The following is a 19020-nucleotide window of genomic DNA, read 5'->3' as shown; positions in this document are numbered from 1 at the left end:
ACCACTGACATATCATTATCACTACCACAACCATCACTACCGTTACGACTGCAACCATCACAACACCATTATCATCACTATCACTGCTTCTGCAACCACCACAACCACATCATCATCACGACCACTACTACTACAACCACCACCTCATCATCACTACCCTTAGTACAATAACAACCACCAGCAACACATCATCACCACAACTACTACTACAACCACCACTACCACATCATCATCACAATCACTACTACTACAGCCACCACCACCACATCATCATCAGTTCCACTACTTCTACAACCCCCACCACCACATCATCATCACTGCCATTTCTAATACAACCACTGCCACCACATCATCATCACTTCCACTACTACTACAACCACCACCACCACATGAATGATTATCATCACTTCCACTACTACTACACCACTACCGCCACATGATTATCATCACTACCACCACTACTACACCACTACCGCATCATCATCACTACCATTACTGAGTGATGATAATCTTCTGCGGGATTTGGGATTTTCTTTGAAGTGTTCCATTGTTTTTGCAGTGTCAAACATTTTTCTTTGAAAAGCATTCAGTTCAGGTGGCTTCACTGTAGATCGATGAAAAAATCACCATCATGTCTTGTGTCAAATTGTGACAACTGTGCTCAAGTGACACAAAGAAATTTCAATATTGAAAGAGGAATTTCTCCAGGTGGTGTCTGAAATTCCTGTGAGCCAAATTTAAAGTTGGCATCTCTGTAATGGGTTAAGCAGAGATGCCAAAACTCCGGTTTCACCGGAAAAAAATCCGGTCTGAAGCAAAAAATTCTGGGTTCCAGGCAAATTCCGTCCAATTCCGGTCAGGTCAATTTGTTCCAAGAATACCCCCCTCCAACCACCACATCATCATCACTGCCACTAGTATTACAACCATCATCACCACCACTACTACTGCAACCACCCCCCCCCCCATCATCACTACCACAACTACTACAACCACCACCACCAAAACCTCATCATCAGTACTACAACTACTACTACAATCACCACCACCACATCATCATCACTACCACTACCACAGCTAACATCACTATTACAACCACCACCACCACATCATCATCACTACTACTACAACCACCACCACCACATCATCATCACTACCACTACTACTACAACCACCACATCTTCATCACTACCACTACAACCACCACTACGACATCATCATCAATACCACTACTGCTACAACCACCAGCATCACATCATCACTACCACTACTACTACAACCACCACTACCACATCATCATCACTGCCATTTGTACTACAGCCACCATCACCAACACATCACCATCACTACCACTACTACTACAAGCACCACTATCACATCTTCATCATCACTACTACTATTACTACAACCACCAAGACTACATCATCTTCACTACCACCAGTACTACAATCACTACCATTAGGTTTTGACACTTTACTACGTTTGAAATAAGGAAACTGTGGGATTGTAATTTGCAATGTGTTTATGTATCATAATATAATTCTAATCAGTTATCTATTTAGAACTATACAATACGTAAACACAATGCCAAATACCATCCCAATTCCTTTTTCTTGTGTGCGGAAATTCCTCTTTCGGCATTGAAATTCCTACGAGTGGTGTCTGAAACTCCTGTGAGCCAAATTTAAAGTTGGCGTCTCTGCCACTACTACTACAACCACCACCACCACATCATCATTACCACTACTACTACAACCACCACAATCACATCATTACTACCATTACTACTACAACCACCACAACCACATAATCATTACTGCTACTACTACAACCACCACCACCACATCATCATCACTGCAACTACCACTACTACTACAACCACCACCACCACATCATCACCACCACTACTACTACAATACCACCACCACCACCACATCATCATTACCACTACTACTACTACAATACCACCACCACCACCACCACATCATCATTACCACTACTACTACAACCACCACCACCACATCATCATCACTATCACTAATACTTCTACAACCACCACCACATCATCATTACTACCACTACTACTACAACCACCACTACAACATCATCATCACTACCATTTGTACTACAACCACCACTACAACATCATCATCACTACCATTTGTACTACAACCACCACTACAACATCATCATCACTACCATTTGTACTACAACCACCAGCACCACCACATCATCATCACTCCACCACTACGACAACCACCACCACATCATCATCAATACCACCACTACTACAACCACCACCACATCATCATCACTACCACTACTAATACAAGCACCACCACCACCTCATCTTCATCACTACCACCACTCTGCCCTAACCAACAAAAGGACAGTATCTCTCAAAAAATCATAAAATCACTTTTTTTACTAAATCGAATCTCTGGGACATAGGAAAGCTTACAAAGTTGTCAGAATGATCATAACTCAAATATTTTTGAAATTAGAGGCAATTAAAAATTTGCTTGAAACAGTATCCTATTTCAACCCCATCGTTAACCAACAAAAGGACAGTATCTCCGACGGCCGTAGTCCGCCCCGTAAATATTGACGGTGTCCGTGAGCATGCGGTGGCGTCAACGAGTGGCGTGACGAAGATGCCGCCGTATGGCGAGCAATACCATGCGAAACTGTTGGTGACGATTTGATTGGTTGACGCATAAGTCGCCAACGCCAATGACGTCATCCGTAACATGACATAATAGAAGAGCACTGTAACTTTCTATCGCGTTGTTGTTTACATGAGAGAGAGAGAGAGAGAGAGAGAGAGAGAGAGAGAGAGAGAGAGAGAGAGAGAGAGAGAGAGAGAGAGAGAGACTGGCATACAGAGAGAGAAACACAGAGAGAGAGAGAGAGAGAGAAACACACACACACACACACACAGAGAGAGAGAGAGAGAGAGAGAGAGTCAGTAACAAACAGAGAGAGAGAGAGATGGATGCAGAGAGATATATTTTTAAAAATAAATAAATAAATAAGAGAGAGAGAGAAGAGAGAGAGAGAGAGAGAGAGAGAGAGAGAGAGAGAGAGAGAGAGAGAGAGAGAGAGAGAGAGAGAGAGAGAGAGAGAGAGAGAGAGAGAGAGCGTTTTAACGTGAATTCATTGGGAATGGGAGGGAGGGTGGGGTCTTTTGAGACAATAAACAATGTGAGTGAACCATTGTCTACTATATAAGAAGTCACTGGAGTGAACCCAAAGAAAAAGGGGAGGAGAGTTTAATAGCTGACAATTGACCACAAGGGGTTGTGATAACGAGTGGCAGGTCCTAAATAACTCGACGTTGCAGCTCAAACAAGAAGATTCAATTATATGATTTCATGTAAGTCATTACAAATTCAGCCCAACCCGCTCCTCTTCAAGCTGTCATCTGACTCAAAATGGAAACAATGTAACACATGATTTGACCAGTCCCATTTTTAAAATTGCAATCTCATTGGTCAATATGTTTCCCATCATTGATTGACTTTGACTTCTTTTGAAACGAAGGGCTTTCTTATACTATCCCTACCTATTCTTTGCTCCACCCCCTCCCTCCTTTTCCCCGTTTGTTTATCTACCTGTCTCGCTCGCTCTCTTTGTCTCCCTCGTGTTTCTTTCACACATACAACCACACACATAAACACACACACACACACAGACACACACACACACATATTTATATCTTTATTCTATTTAGCTCCCGCCCTCTACAATGCACAAGCTCTCTCTCTCTCTCTCTCTCTCTCTCTCTCTCTCTCTCTCTCTCTCTCTCTCTCTCTCTCTCTCTCTCTCTCTTTCTTTCTTTCTATATAATAAATAAATAAATAAATAAATTACCGTGTAAAATGTCAAAAATTAACTCCCTTAGTCTAACCGCATACTCTATATAGAATCAAACGAATGACCTTCACATCCGACAGCAGTAGTGACATACCACAACGCGTATGTTTGACCCAGCGACATCTAAGTTTGACCTCTCCGTTGGATGTTAAAAGTGGAAATTCCTGCTTTTAACAACTGTTTGGATTGCAGTTCTTATATCTTTGACTAAATTATGCGCCCGTGATTAAAGACTAAATTGCTGCAGACACTGAGTTCAAAATCAATCTAATCTATGACAAAAGTTGTAAATATTCACATATTACTTTCCACCAGATCAACATATCAAGCTAGCTATTTAGTGGCTGATTGGTGGGCAGAGGGGCTTTATAAACAAGGAATAAAAAATGAGAAAAAAAAAACAGAAAGCAAAACCATTACAAAACTTTATACAGCTGGCAATAAAAAACTGATCCCCTTGCTTGTTGGTCGGATGCTCAACCAAACGTCTAACTTCAGTATACTTATTTTTCATTCATTTCAACTAATTAGTGTGTGTGTGTATGTGTGTGTGTGTGTGCGTTTGTGTGTGTGTATGGGTGTCGGTGTGACTGTCTGTCCAGGCGTTTTTTGTTTAGTTGTTTTTTGGGGGGTTTTTTTGTGTTTTTCTTTTTCATCGTCTTCATATCTCTCATTTTCCACACATCCTTCTATTTTTTTGTCCAAACTTTTGGAGAAGGTAGTACTGACACAATTATCTCATCTTAAGAACAACAGTTGAGTCAGCCTACAAACAGCAACACAGTACTGAAACGGCGCTTCTTAAAATCTTTTGTTATATAATGCGGATGCTAACAATATCAATTTATTATGCCTTTAAGATCTTTCATTACATTTTGTTAAGAAGACTAGAAAATAAGTTCGGCGTAAAAGGAATTGCCCTTAAATGGATTACACCATATTTACAGGATCGATGGCAGACTGTCGTGGTGAATGGTGTCCTTTTTTTTCTGTATAAGCACCCCCTTTCTCGTGTGATATCCAGATTCAATCTGAGTTATCATTTTAATGTTGGTGATACGCAAATTTATGATTCAGTACCCCTAAGTAATTTACAATTCTTAATACAACGAATTTCGAGCTGTTTTATGAGATTAAATCTTGAATGTACCATAACAAGTTAAAATTAAATGATAGTAAATGATAGTAAAACTGAGATTTTAATGTGTGGAAGGCAAATAATTCACCTATTACTCTCGGAAATAGCACAACAGAATTTTCAAATAAATCAAAAAACCTTAGCGTCATCATTGATAAACATATTTCCATAACAAGCTGCTACGTGAATAACACCATACAATCTATGTACATAGAAATGAATAAAATAAGCAAAATTCGTAATTTAATGTAGCAGAACTTTTAATTAATTCCCTTGTTTTATCTAAATTCTACTATTGTAACTCCCTGTGGGCGAAATTAGCTAAAGACAAAATATTTTTTTTTGTTCATCTTATTAGCTCATAATTTGGGCACCTTTTTAAATTTAGTAAGAATGATGTCGCCTATTTCATTCAGTATAAATGTACCAACAGATTTCGTTCCATTTCATGCTTTTCGTTTCCTATGACAATGAAGATATTGATTTTAAAACAAAAAGGTATGTGTGTTGTACGTGTTGGGGCGGGGGAAGGGGGACATTCCCTATTTTCCAGCTATTCTTAGGTTTAATTCACTATCACTCACTCACCCCAATATCGTTGTACAATGACAAAACCCTGATACACAATTAAAGTCTAATTTACAAGATAGCCAAAATCATCAATAAGCGTAAATTAAAGCTATTATGCTTAATAAAAATAGACTCATCTTGAAAAAGGAGTCAGGGTCTAAAAGATTGAGGAATAGTCTAATGTAGTAATATTATATCAGAGGCACGCCTACAAACTTGACGGAGATAATTTATTCATTCCCCTCACGCCAGGTCAACCACACTTAGCCTTGCCTCTCACTCGTCCGTGATGGCGAGTGCTCGCCATCGCTGACGTAAAACGTTTGTCGATCGAGTTATTCGTATTTTGCTATATTCTTAACTGAGATACTGTTCTTTTGGTGAATACGGACGAGGCATTTTGCGTTGCGGTTAACCAGGGTGAACAGTATGTGAGACGGTCGTATAAGATACTGTCCTTTTGTTGGTTACAGGCAGAGTTATTTGCTTGGCTTTAACCAAGAAAGAACAGTATCTCAAAATATTACGACATATTCGTCAATGAAATCGCCGACTAACAGAAAAACGCAATTTGTCATTAGCTATTATTTAATGTTAGAAGACTTCCACTATGTAATAAAATTAAAGAGTTATGAATGAAAAAACTAAATGTGTCGATTGCGGCAAAACTGGTTGGATCTGGGTCAGCCCAGATACTGTCCTTTTGTTGGTTAGGGCAGCACTACTACTACAACAATCACCACCACATCATCGTCACTACCACTGCTACTACAACATCCACATCATCACTACCACTACTACTACAACCACCACAACCACAACGTCATCACTACTACTACTACTACTACTACTACTACTACTACTACTACTACTACTACAACAACAACCACTACAACATCATCATCACTACCACTACTAATACAACCACTAGCACCACATCATCATCACGACCAGTACTACTACAACCACTACCACTACAACCACCACCACATCATCATTACTACCACTACTACTACAACCACCACTACAACATCATCATCACTACCATTTGTACTACAACCACCAGCACCACCACATCATCATCACTCCACCACTACGACAACCACCACCACATACCACCATACTCACCCATCACCACCACATCATCATCACTACCACCACTACTACAACCACCACCACATCATCATCACTACCACTACTAATACAAGCACCACCACCACCTCATCTTCATCACTACCACCAATTCTACTACAACAACCACCACCACATCATCATCACTACCACTGCTACTACAACATCCACATCATCACTACCACTACTACTACAACCACCACAACCACAACGTCATCACTACTACTACTACTACTACTACACTACTACTACTACTACTACTACTACTACTACTACTACTACTACATACTACTACTACTACTACTACTACAACAACAACCACTACAACATCATCATCACTACCACTACTAATACAACCACTAGCACCACATCATCATCACGACCAGTACTACTACAACCACTACCACTACAACCACCACCACATCATCATTACCACTACTACTGCTACAACCACCACCACATCATCACTACCACTACTACTACAACCACCACTGCCACATCATCATCACTACCATTTGTACTACAACCACCACATCAACATCACTACCACCACTACTACAACCACCACCAAATCATTATCATCACGACCACAACTATTACAACCACTATACCACCACCATATCATCATCACTACCATTAACAACAACCACTATCACATCTTCATCATCACTACCATTATAGGAAATGAGATTATCGGAAGAGTAGCATCCCATGATTGGCCGTCACCTTACAGAGAGAACGTCAAAATGGTTTTGCGCATGCGTCTCTCTCGTCCTCGCTTTCGGTGAAGTGTCTTATGCTGCTTTCGAGAGACGCATGCTCACAACCAAAATGACGTTCTCTCTCTAATAACTTTTCCGCCGGTGACGTCCAATCGAGGGACGCTACTCTTCCGCTAATTTCATTCCCTATAATGGTAGTGATGATGAAGATGTGATATTACTACTATTACTACAACCACCAACACCACATCATCCTCACTACCACCAGTACTACAATCTCTACCATTAGGTTTTGGCACTTTACTTCATTTGAAATAAGGAAACTTTGGGATTGTATTTGGCCATGTGTTTATGTATCATAAAATAATTCTAATCAGTTATCTATTTAGAACTATACAATATGTAAACACAATACCATTCCAATTCCTTTTTCTTGTGTGTGGAAATTCCTCTTTCGGCATTGAAATTCCTACGAGTGGTGTCTGAAACTCCTGTGAGCCAAATTTAAAGTTGGCGTCTCTGGGTTAAGTAAGTTATAACTAAGTTTTCTCACCCTCTAATTAATTTTGTGAGCTTGTCTGTTGTTAATTGATGTGACACCCCCACTTTTAAAAGAAAAATATAGCTCAGAATGCAAATACTAAATGAAATATTGGGCTTTGGCATTTAAAATCTGAAAAGTACCTAAGAAATAGGCTTAATTTTTATTTATTTTTTTTCTTTTCGAGATATATTAATATTTTGGGGGTTTTTTATTGTCTTTTACCTTTATCACTTTTGTTTTTTTAAAATGTTTTACTTTTGTCACTGGTGTGATTGACTATAAATACAATGACCCATCATAAAACTTATTCCATTTTCTTGACAGGGTCCAGCAGTTATGCTAATGGGTTAGACACCCTAGCTGATATGACCAGTCAGCAAAGTTTGAATCAAGATGATGTTATTGACAAGTTTAAAGAAGCTATTACATATTATTCCAAGGTATGGTGGGATTCTTTTCTATTTTTTTTTTTCTTCTGGCTGTTTCAGAAAATTTATTTAAAGTGATAACATCCTCTCTGGGTGGCATTGAAAATAGTGCCTCAGACAAGGGGAAAATACCTTATTCAAAGTCAGAAAGTTGTTGTGGTGATTTGATAGTTTATTGATTATGGTGATTACACAATAGTAACATTATTATGATGGAATTCATTGATGAATAATGAGAAATAATTTTATTTATTCACTGTACAATCTGCTATCTCCAGTCCAAAATATATGGATCAATTTCACATTACCGACAGCATCGCTTTCTTCAGCAGGAATGTAGTTATTTATCAGAGAAATTATTTTTCGAACTTTTTTGTGAACATTGGAAAATTCTAAATAAAAACAAGTGGACTGTTTATTGTGGTCGATTTCTTGTGAAATGAATAATATAAATATTGGTCATTAGAAATAAACTTTATGATAAAAAGCCTTTTCATATAAAATATTTTTTTCTACAGTTCAAGAACGCTGCAGTTATAGAAATGGAGACGTCCTTGAAGGCATGCAGATTTTTGATCCTCCATCGAGTAAGTTTCGTTCAATTGCTGTTTATTAGCATGGTCATTTGGAATACTAGACTAGAATATTCCCAATAAATCCATTAGTGCTCTTAAAGTTCTGCCAAGCCATAAGTTTATATTATCTTATTTCCGAACTTACTTAGTCTAGGTTTATGTGTGTTTGTGTTTTGTTTTTTTTCTAAAGGGGATGGGGAGGGGGGGGGGTTACATAAGCTGCTTTATTGACTGATAGACACCATTTCCTTTCTTCTCTAAAAAAAACTCGCAGCCACTTGTAAAAAGTGTATAAAGCAAGTCTGCTGTGTTTTTTTTCTTCTCTATTTTGTTGCTGCATAAGGCATTCATTCTTTAACAGTACTGCAGCTTATTTTGGGACCCAAAAGGCCTTTCAACTTGTATAAGGTGGCCAAATGATAAATCTGATTGACTAAATCAAGCTTACTTTTCTTGGCACTTTAACAATTCAGGAATGTTGCAAGTTACATTAAAATCTGTAAAACAAACAAAAGTTTTCCTCATTTCCTCAACTCTTCTTTTCAATGATATGATACAACCAATCTAACGTAAATTGATTGATTACGTGATATATACAGTGCACTCCGCTTAATCACACACTCCATTTATACGTCTCACATTCCTGAGAAACAGAATTTTTTTCTATATAATCGCTCCATTTAATCGCACACCTTCTCCGCTTAAGCACTACATCTTGGTTGGAGAAAAATACAAGAGTTATGATTCAATTGATACTACCTCTACCACATCATCACTACCATTACTACTACAACCATTAGGTTTTGGGGGTTTTTTAATTTGAAAAAAGAGACTTTGGGATGGTATTTGACATTGTGTTTACATATTGTATTAATCTAAATAGATAAGATTTTTTATGTGATAATTCCTGTTTCGACATTGAAATTCCTCTGAGTGGTGTCTGAAATTCCTGTGTGCTACATAGCTGCACAAGTAACACAATGAATAATATATTTGTTGCATTATGCTCTTGTCAACAGCTTTGTTTGGTCTATAGAGGGATTATTATAATTTTATTATTATAATCTTCCTGTTTTTCTGTAAAACATTTTTTAAAAGATAGTCTTTCTCTCACAGCCCTTTATTTGTAAAATTGTGGGAAAAGCTTCTTATTCATGATTATTTCCCCCTTAATATGCAACACTATAAAAATAAATTTTTAAATATACATCTTATTTTGTGTTGTTTAAAAAAAAATAAAACCACGTGATATCATTCCACCATATCATTCAATTGTTAAATGAATTATTTATATTTTTATTTTTGTACATCTTTGAATCTTAAAGTGTATGCACTTTTTGTTTTTCAGAGATACCTCCAGGCCTCTGATTTTCTCCAAAACGTTGTCTACATCAACTTGCCATCTCAAGAAGATGACAAGGTAACACATTTTACTCCTTTGAAAGTTTGGAGTACACACCAGTCTTTACCGATATTCTCATTTTGCTATTCACCATGTGAAGTATAATGTCAGTATTCATGTTGAGATTTAAAGTGTCTTGATTATAATTTACACATTACTTTTTTTAAAAGAAGGTTATTCATGTTTTGACATTTAATTAAACAATCAATGAAATAAGAATTATTAATATAACATTTTTGTTTTATTTCTGGGTGGGGTTCCTGACCTCCCATTGTGGGCAGGGAGGTACATACTGTCTTCTATCCCCTTATATCTGTTTTCCAACATGCTTTCTGTCTTTGTCTTGGAATGAGATTACTTGGTTTTGTCCTGGCCGGAGTCCTAGCTGGGAGGGAAACAGTCAAATGCATAGTTGTTGTTTTGGGAGATGATATTTTTTTCCTTGTAAATCATCTCTCTGTTATGTATTATTATATTTGTTATTTTGAATTTATAATGTAAGCATTTGAGTGTATTCCTCTTTGTTGGATTTTGTGCTCGCCCGGATGAGACTTATAGGTGGTCTCAAACTAAGTACGTTGATAGTGTGCTCTTGGAATCTACTCTACATCTGATCCCTATTTGTTTCCAGTTCAGTCCCCTATATCTTACTTTTTCTTGGGTGCTTTATTTGTAGTTCTAGAACTTTTTACTATCCCATTTTCTTCCTTTTTACTGGCGCTGATATAACCTAAATGTGTTGCAAGCGCTGCAAAACCCTTAGAAACAAACAAACAACATTGTTTTATTTATTAAATACGATTTCAAAATGTCAAAAATTAAAGAACATTTAATAATTTCAGTACAGTCTGAAACAATGTGAAGTCGGGTGGACAGAAAGAGAAATATAAAGAAAGAGGATGAGAGAGCAAGGAAAAGAAACTCGCATACACACACACTCTCACACACACACACACACACACACGCGAGAGAAAGAGGGGGGGGGGGGCTTGTGCATTAAAGATGGCAGGAGGGAAAAAAGAGTAAAGATTGTGTGTGTGTGTGTGTGCGCACGAGCATTTGTGTTTGTATGTGTGAAAGAAACACCCGGAGGAGAGAGAGATAGCTATTGAGCTAGATATAAAGAAAGGATAGGAGGGAAGGCGGAGCAAAGAATTGGTAGGGATAGTAATAGACACGACCTTTGTTTCATAAGAAGTCAAAGTCAATCAATTGGAAACATATTGACCAATGAGATTGCACTTGAAACAAATTGGACTGGTCAAATTTTTTATTACACTGTTCACACTGAGTGAGTTGACAGCTTGGGGAGGAAAGGGCGGAGCTTATTTTGTAATGACCAGCATGAAATCATGTATTTGAATCTTCTCATTTGAGCTGCATCCCCGAGTTGTTTAGGACGTATCACTAGTTATCATCAACCCTTGTGGTCAATAGTCAGCTATTTAATTCTCCTCCCCTTTTTCTTAGGGTTCGTATACATTGTGGGTTGTTTTTACACACACACAACCCCCCACCCCTCACCCCTTCCATAATTCGATGAAAACACAATGAAATGAACATCTCTCTCTCTCTATCTTTCTCCCCCCCCCCTCTCTCTCTCTCTCTCTCTCTCTCTCTCTCTCTCTCTCTCTCTCTCTCTCTCTCTCTCTCTCTCTCTCTCTCTCTCTCTCTCTCATTTTCATAAATCTATCTATCTATCTCTGTCAGTTTTTTTATCCATGCATTTATCTTTTATTTATTTTTTGTTAGTATTTCCATTGGCAGTTCATTAATTTTGGAAAGCTTTGTTTCTTTTCTGCATTTTTATTTTAAAGATGTTTATCAAAGACAATCTCTGTTAGTTGAAGAAACTGTTGTTCCTAACAAAGTAATTTAAATAACGTAAAGACATAGCTAGTGCTAACATTTCATTAATAAAGAAAGATAGGTACTTCACCTCATTATACAATGCAGTTAGACAAAGAAATAAGAACACGTGGTGTGTATCAAAATGCGCAAACACACACACGCACACACACATCATGCCGGCCTTTGTGACCAAACAAAGCCAGGGGATCTCAATGGCGCACAATCGCCTGTGATCAGTTTCGACCAATCAGAATCTCTTATTTGTTCGGTTGTTAGGGAAAATGCTAGTCTTGTTTACGGTTTTTAAAGTTCATTATTGGTTGAATGATGTAACTGTCGATACAGCCATGCATTCTCTGAGATAGATAAAGGCACTCACTTTGCTGTGATATCTTACATGTTATTGGTGGAGGCAAAGACACAGTCTTATTAGGCTTTGGAAATGGTGGCTATCTGAGAGAATGGTAACTCTCGTGTTGAATGCGTCACTGATAGTTGCATTTTAAAACTTGAAATTATACAACTTATCGCAAATATTTATGTTGAATTATTATGTTTTTATGTAGAAAAATGATTGTAGTTTCTGAAATTACCAAAAACTGAAATTTGATTATTGTGACCATTTTCACTTTAAAACCAATTTTCTTCATTTTCCTAATCCCGACTTAATACCGCTTCGAGGCGTAGGGTCACATTTTTAATTTAATTTATGTTTTACTGTAATATTTCTATTCATCATTCAGATCCAGCGGTACAACACCCTTTCAAGTCTTTACCATCAAATCGGTTTCAAGAGGAAAGCAGCCTTCTTCAAGAGGATATCAGGCATGCATTGCACTGTGCCTGATAGCTCTCCCAACTGGTCCCAGTGCTATGACTTGTTACTTCAGTGCCTGGATGGTTATGGTCTCTCTGTTGACCCTAGAGACATGACAAAAGGTATCATTTTGTCTTCATGAACAGTAGAAATTTTGTTTAATAAGCATTTTCTTGATTAAATAAGAAACGTTTATTTAATCATATAAATAAAGACCAAAAATCCGAGAGAAACCAAAGGGAATTCCAAAGCTATCAGTTTTCTTTTTCTTTTTGTTGTGCTGTAATTTTAACAAAAAGAATTATTGCTTTCAGTTTACTTTCATACATGATTAAATTTCAAAAAGAGTGATTAATATGTCCTTGATATCACAGGCTGAATAGTTGTACTAATCAAGTCTGAATATTAGTATTGTCATCAATGATAAGTCCTGTGTAAAATGTTACCTTTTGTCATTATGTCACAAAGAAAGTAAATGAGTTACACTCCAGTATCGTTTCCTCGAACTCCTCGGGACATGCAAAAAAGCTTGATGAAACCGTGTTTGAGGAAACCGCGCCTTGCTACAATCACTCATGAGAGGAGGGGGGGGGGGGGGGCAGTGTGGCTAGCGGTATGATCTGATCTTTGCTTTATACCAGAAAGATACATAGGTGACCATCAGCAAGCCTCACCCTAGCTCAATTTGCAGCGATAAGAATAAGCAGAAAGGTGTTGGTTATGCAACCTGATGATCGAGTGTGTGAGTGTCTGTGTCTGTTTGCATGTGTATCATACTGTATAACACAGACCTACAATGTAGCTACACACGATACACTCATACTCATTTGTAATTGTCAATCTAATAGTAAATCATCCAAATCAAATCAAAATCACCAATCGTCCAAATCACCAGACGCATGAAAAAAATAACTAACAAACAAAATAAAATTATTTATTAATTTATTTTTTTTACATTGAAATTAGTTTGAGGCTACCGTGCTTGAGGTAAAAATTAGTTTGAGGAAGCAATGGAATGATAACAAAGAATAATAAGGATAACATTTGGGACATTCGAATGAGTTCGTGGAAACCACGCTGGAGTGTATAATAGACAACTGTAATTGAGTAATATGCCAGATTTTCTTCTCATGTTCAGTAATTATACTGAAACCAAATTATGTCCAAACTGGAATAGAATAGATAACGTGGTCCCTTGTATTTCTGATCAACTGGTTTTTACTGCTTTTACATCCTTCTTTTTGAAGATAAAATGAATATTTTTTTAATAATGCAAGAAAAAATATGCAGGCTTGTAAATCTTCGTCTAATGTCGGATTTCCGACAGCACGATTTTGCTCTTAAGTGCTAATATTTAAAAAAAAAAAAATAGTAAAAATAAAATTCGTAACGTCAAAGAACAGAACCAATAAAAAAGAAAATAAAAGACTTTTATTTCGTTCCTCGAAAAAAATAGATTTTATTCCGTTTCAAATGCCGACTTTAAAAAAAAAAAAAAAAATTTCATTTGTTGCATCAAAGACAAAGCAAAACTTGCCGTCTATCTGTTAGCTATAATATTATCATCAAGGCTGAGAATCTTCCGCCTAAAGGCGGATTTCCGCCTAAATGGTAGTTTATCTCCGCCCATCCCATCACATTTCCTCCTTTTTCAAATTTGCCGTGTCAAACATTTTCCTCAAAACCACAAAATCACCATTATGTCATATGTCATATTTTGACACCTGTGCTCAGTCTCGTGAAATTTAGTGACGTCCCGTTTTTCTGACGTTGGGCCAGACAGTATGGCACAATAGACACAGACGACCAGTAGTGTTCTTTGATTAGTTAGTTGATGGTTGAAGGGGAAGGGGAGGGACAAATGGGTCTGGATTTTTTTTCCCTGTTGTAGGTACCTATTACCTTTTAAATCTCTCTCTCTCTCTCTCTCTCTCTCTCTCTCTCTCCTCTCTCTCTCTCTCTCTCTCCTCTCTCTCTCTCTCTCTCTCTCTCTCTCTCTCTCTCTTTTTTTTTTTCGAAGAATTCAAAAGGTCAATACATAAGTATTCTGTAAAGAGTCTTCCTCCCGACCAAGCACTGTGTCTCTCTTCTATCTTTCTCTCTCTCTTTTACTTCTTTCGCACGACTAAATCATCTGGTTATAAAATGATATTAGAACAAGCAATGGTGGTTGGTTAGTTTAACTTTATTTTTACTTGACTATGGCTTTAAATTTGAGAGATTCTTGGTTGTATTTATAAGCTGACTAATACTAGGTTTCTTTGCTTGTGTTTGATCGATAGACGAGAAATGTTCCTCCTTTTTGACAATTGCTATTATCATCACTGAATAAAAAAAACACTCACCAAAACCACTACATCAACATCTCTACCACCACTACTTTTACAATCACCACCACATCATCATCCCTACCACCACTACAACTACAAATAGCACCACGTCATCCCCACCACCACTACTACTTCAACCACCACTACATCATCATCCCTACCACCACTACTACTACAACCACCACCACATCATCAACCCTACTACCACTACTACAACCACCACCTCATCATCATCCCTACCACTACTACTACTACAACGGTCATCCCTACCACCACCACTACTACAACCACCACCAAACCATCATCCCTACCACCACTACTACTACAACCACCACAACATCATCCCTACCACCACTACTACTACAACCACCACCACATCATCAACCCTACTACCATTACTACAACCACCACAACATCATCCCTACCACCACTACTACTACAACTACCACCACATCATCATTCCTACCACAGCTACTACAATCACTACCACATCATCCCTACCACTGCTATTACTACAACTACCACCACATCATCATCCCTACTACAACCACCAAATGTTGTAATTACACTTTCAACTTTTGAAATTCCACCGAGTCGTGTTAGAAATTGCTGCGAGACAAATTTTGGATCGCATCTCAGTAAATTTTAGTGAAATTCAAATTTATAGGTTATGGTCGCATGGATGGGTCATGATCTTCACGATGAAAAATTTCCTCCTTTTTTGTGACCAGTCATTCTCACCCCTGATCATGCCACCTACACGCTCCGCTTGACGTGCATGTATTCACTGCCTGGCTACTGTGCCACAGCCAGTGAGAGTGGGTCACAAAGTTTTCGCGAGTCGTCTTCACACAGACACACACCTAGTCAGTAAATAACGCACACACAGAAGTGTGTCGAACCGGACTGGAAGGTTTCTCTCTATTTTGCTACCAACACACATGCATATCTCCGGTTCTTATTTCTCAGTCTCTATATTTCTTTGCTGCCAACCATTTATGTGTCCATACAACGTCCGATGTGCTTCGGTCTTGGCGAAACCCGCTTTGGCTATGTGATAGATATTTTTCTATTTTCGGTCTAATTCTGTTGAGGACAATAGTTGACAGTGTTTTTCTTATGGTATTCAGTAATGTTATTGGGCGCAGGTTGTTTACGGGTCCTTTCGTTTTTCCTGGTTTTTGTATTGTAATTAGGACACCGCTGTTTATGTCCCAGTCTTTGTGTGTTGAGAATGTTTTGTTCATTATGTTTGCAATGCTCAGATCCAGGGAGAGGGTACCGCATTTCAGCAATTCAGCGGGAATTTCATCTTCGCCTGGGGATCTGTTATTGTTTAGGCACTTTATGCTATTTCTAACTTCAGTTGTTGTGATGCGGTTGTTTAGGTCTCTAGGGTTTCCTGAGAAGGGCGATATTTGTGAGACTTGTTTGTGAAATTTCTGCTGGAAGTGGTCAGTTACAATGTCAAGGATATCGTTGGGATTTGTTGTCTGTTTGCCAAATTTATCCTGTAGTTTTGGGTTCTCGAATGGTTTTCGGTTCAGAGATTTCGTTGCTTTGAACATAGACGATGCGTTATTTAGCCAAAGCGGGTTTCGCCAAGACCGAAGCACATCGGACGTTGTATGGACACATAAATGGTTGGCAGCAAAGGCACTCAAAGAAAACATATCCATAACAATAACCGGAATCGATATGTCCGCAGCCTTTGATACGATCGACAGAGGAAAACTTTTGGAGATATTAACAGACATAGTAGACGAAGACGAGCTCCGAATAATCCGATTTCTCCTCAGCAACACAAAGATACAACCAAGGATATACGGGGCCACAAAACAGACGCAGTTCGAAAGTAACATCGGGACCCCCCAAGGAGATAGTCTGAGCCCGATTCTGTTCACAATATACTTAGAACACGCTCTGAAAGAAGTTCGAAAAGTCATTCCAAAACCAACGACTCATATTGAGAATGCAATCCCTAGAGAAATCGCCTATGCAGATGATGTCGATTTTATTCGATCAACACCAGCAAATATAGACATCATACAAAATACCCTCATGAAATATAACCTCCAAGTCAATGCCAATAAAACCGAATTTACAACAATATCGAGGAACAAAGAGGAATGGAAAAGAACAAAGAAAGTCAGCTCACTAATTGGAGACACCGAGGATGTACAAAGAAGAAAACAGCTATCAAACGCCGCACTCAGTAAACTCACCAATGTATGGATTAGAGGTGACAAAATAAAGAGAAAAACCAAACTGAAACTGTACCATGCTCTTGTAAAACCGGTACTTCTGTATAACTGCGGCACTTGGGCGTTGACAAAATCCGAAGAAGAACATCTGGATGCCTTCCATCGCACACAGCTAAGAAGGGTACTGGACATCAAATACCCAAAAAAGATCTCAAATGAATCACTCTATAAGATCACAAAAGAAAGACCAATCTCCCTTGACATTTTACAACAACGATGGCAACTTTTCGGTCACATACTACGCAGGGACAAAAACATACCAGCTAACCAAGCCATGTCGGGATAATTCCAAAAACACGGGAACCTTTTCAGAGGAAGACCGATCACAGCACTCCCTGTGATCCTAAACAAAAACCTCACAACACTTGGACAAAGCATTAGTCTCATAACGGCAGGGGACCTTGAAAATCTGAGACCTAGCAGAGGACCGGCAATATTGGAGACACCTCACACAGGAAATACTGGAAACAGCCAAGGCGACCCGATCTTTCGGTCGAGACGCGAAAGGCATCTAAGTCAGTCAGTAAGTCAAGTCATATTTCTTTGGTTCCGTCTGGATGTGAGACGGAATAAAAAAAAATGCGAAATAATTATTTTTCTTCGAAATATATATTCTTCTTCGAAAGCTCTCACACGACCGCACCACCTCATCTTCTTCTTCTTCTTCTTTTTTTTTTCTTCTTCTTCTCTTCTTCTTCTTCTTCTTCTTCTTCTTCTTCTTCTTCTTCTTCTTCTTCTTTTCTTCTTCTTTCTTCTCTTCTTCTTCTTCAAGAATTAATCCAAATAAACGAAAGAATCAGCGTAAACATTTAACACAAACAGGAGCGAAGATACGCAGCTTCCTGTGTCATCAAGCACGAGATGCACATCATTCAAAAGGGTAGGAATTGTTCTCTTCCTTTCATTTTATTAACTCAGACCTGGGCCCTCAAATAATTGGGATTTTTTTTTTGGTACCATAAAATAAGGACCTCGTTATAAATAAGTAGGGGAAAGTGACATGATTTGACTAGTCAATTGACGTTTCATATCTGGGTTGTGTCCATATTTTTGTTCTGTTGTGTCTATTTACGCATGTTCAAAAAGTTCCGACAATTTTTTCACCAACCATTTACAGGCCTGAATATGCTTTGCTTTTTGATAAAATATGATAGAGTAAAGTCACATTTCAGTTAACCTGTTACCCACTGATTAGGTGCAAATGTATAGAAGTTTACCTGATTCTATAAATTTGGTTTTCTCTTCACTTTTCTTAAGGGGGCGAAGTGGCCGAGTGGTTAAGTGATTGCACTGTGACCCTGAAGGCCCCGGGTGCGAGCCCCGCTTCAGGCACTTTCGTTTTTTTCCTTGGGCAAGATTATCAACCCCCAAT

General features: G+C 38.3%; 1 protein-coding gene across 2 annotated transcripts in view; it reads left to right on the top strand.

Annotated features, from left to right (window-relative positions):
- The window catches only part of LOC144956677 (trafficking protein particle complex subunit 9-like), a 58498-nt gene that overhangs the window by 8452 nt on the left and 31026 nt on the right, over positions 1–19020 (top strand). For both annotated transcript variants that reach the window (XM_078887330.1, XM_078887331.1), the window contains exons 5-8: positions 8306–8421; positions 8928–8996; positions 10333–10404; positions 12981–13176. In XM_078887330.1, coding sequence (XP_078743456.1) covers positions 8306–8421; positions 8928–8996; positions 10333–10404; positions 12981–13176 — 453 coding nt within the window. The remainder of the gene's footprint in view (positions 1–8305; positions 8422–8927; positions 8997–10332; positions 10405–12980; positions 13177–19020) is intronic.

The sequence above is a fragment of the Berghia stephanieae genome, chromosome 11 (assembly GCF_034508935.2).
Source record: "Berghia stephanieae isolate SIO BIC M18660-M18661 chromosome 11, UCSD_Bste_1.3, whole genome shotgun sequence".
Lineage (NCBI taxonomy): Eukaryota > Metazoa > Mollusca > Gastropoda > Nudibranchia > Aeolidiidae > Berghia > Berghia stephanieae.
This window is presented reverse-complemented; position numbering and strand designations above follow the sequence as displayed.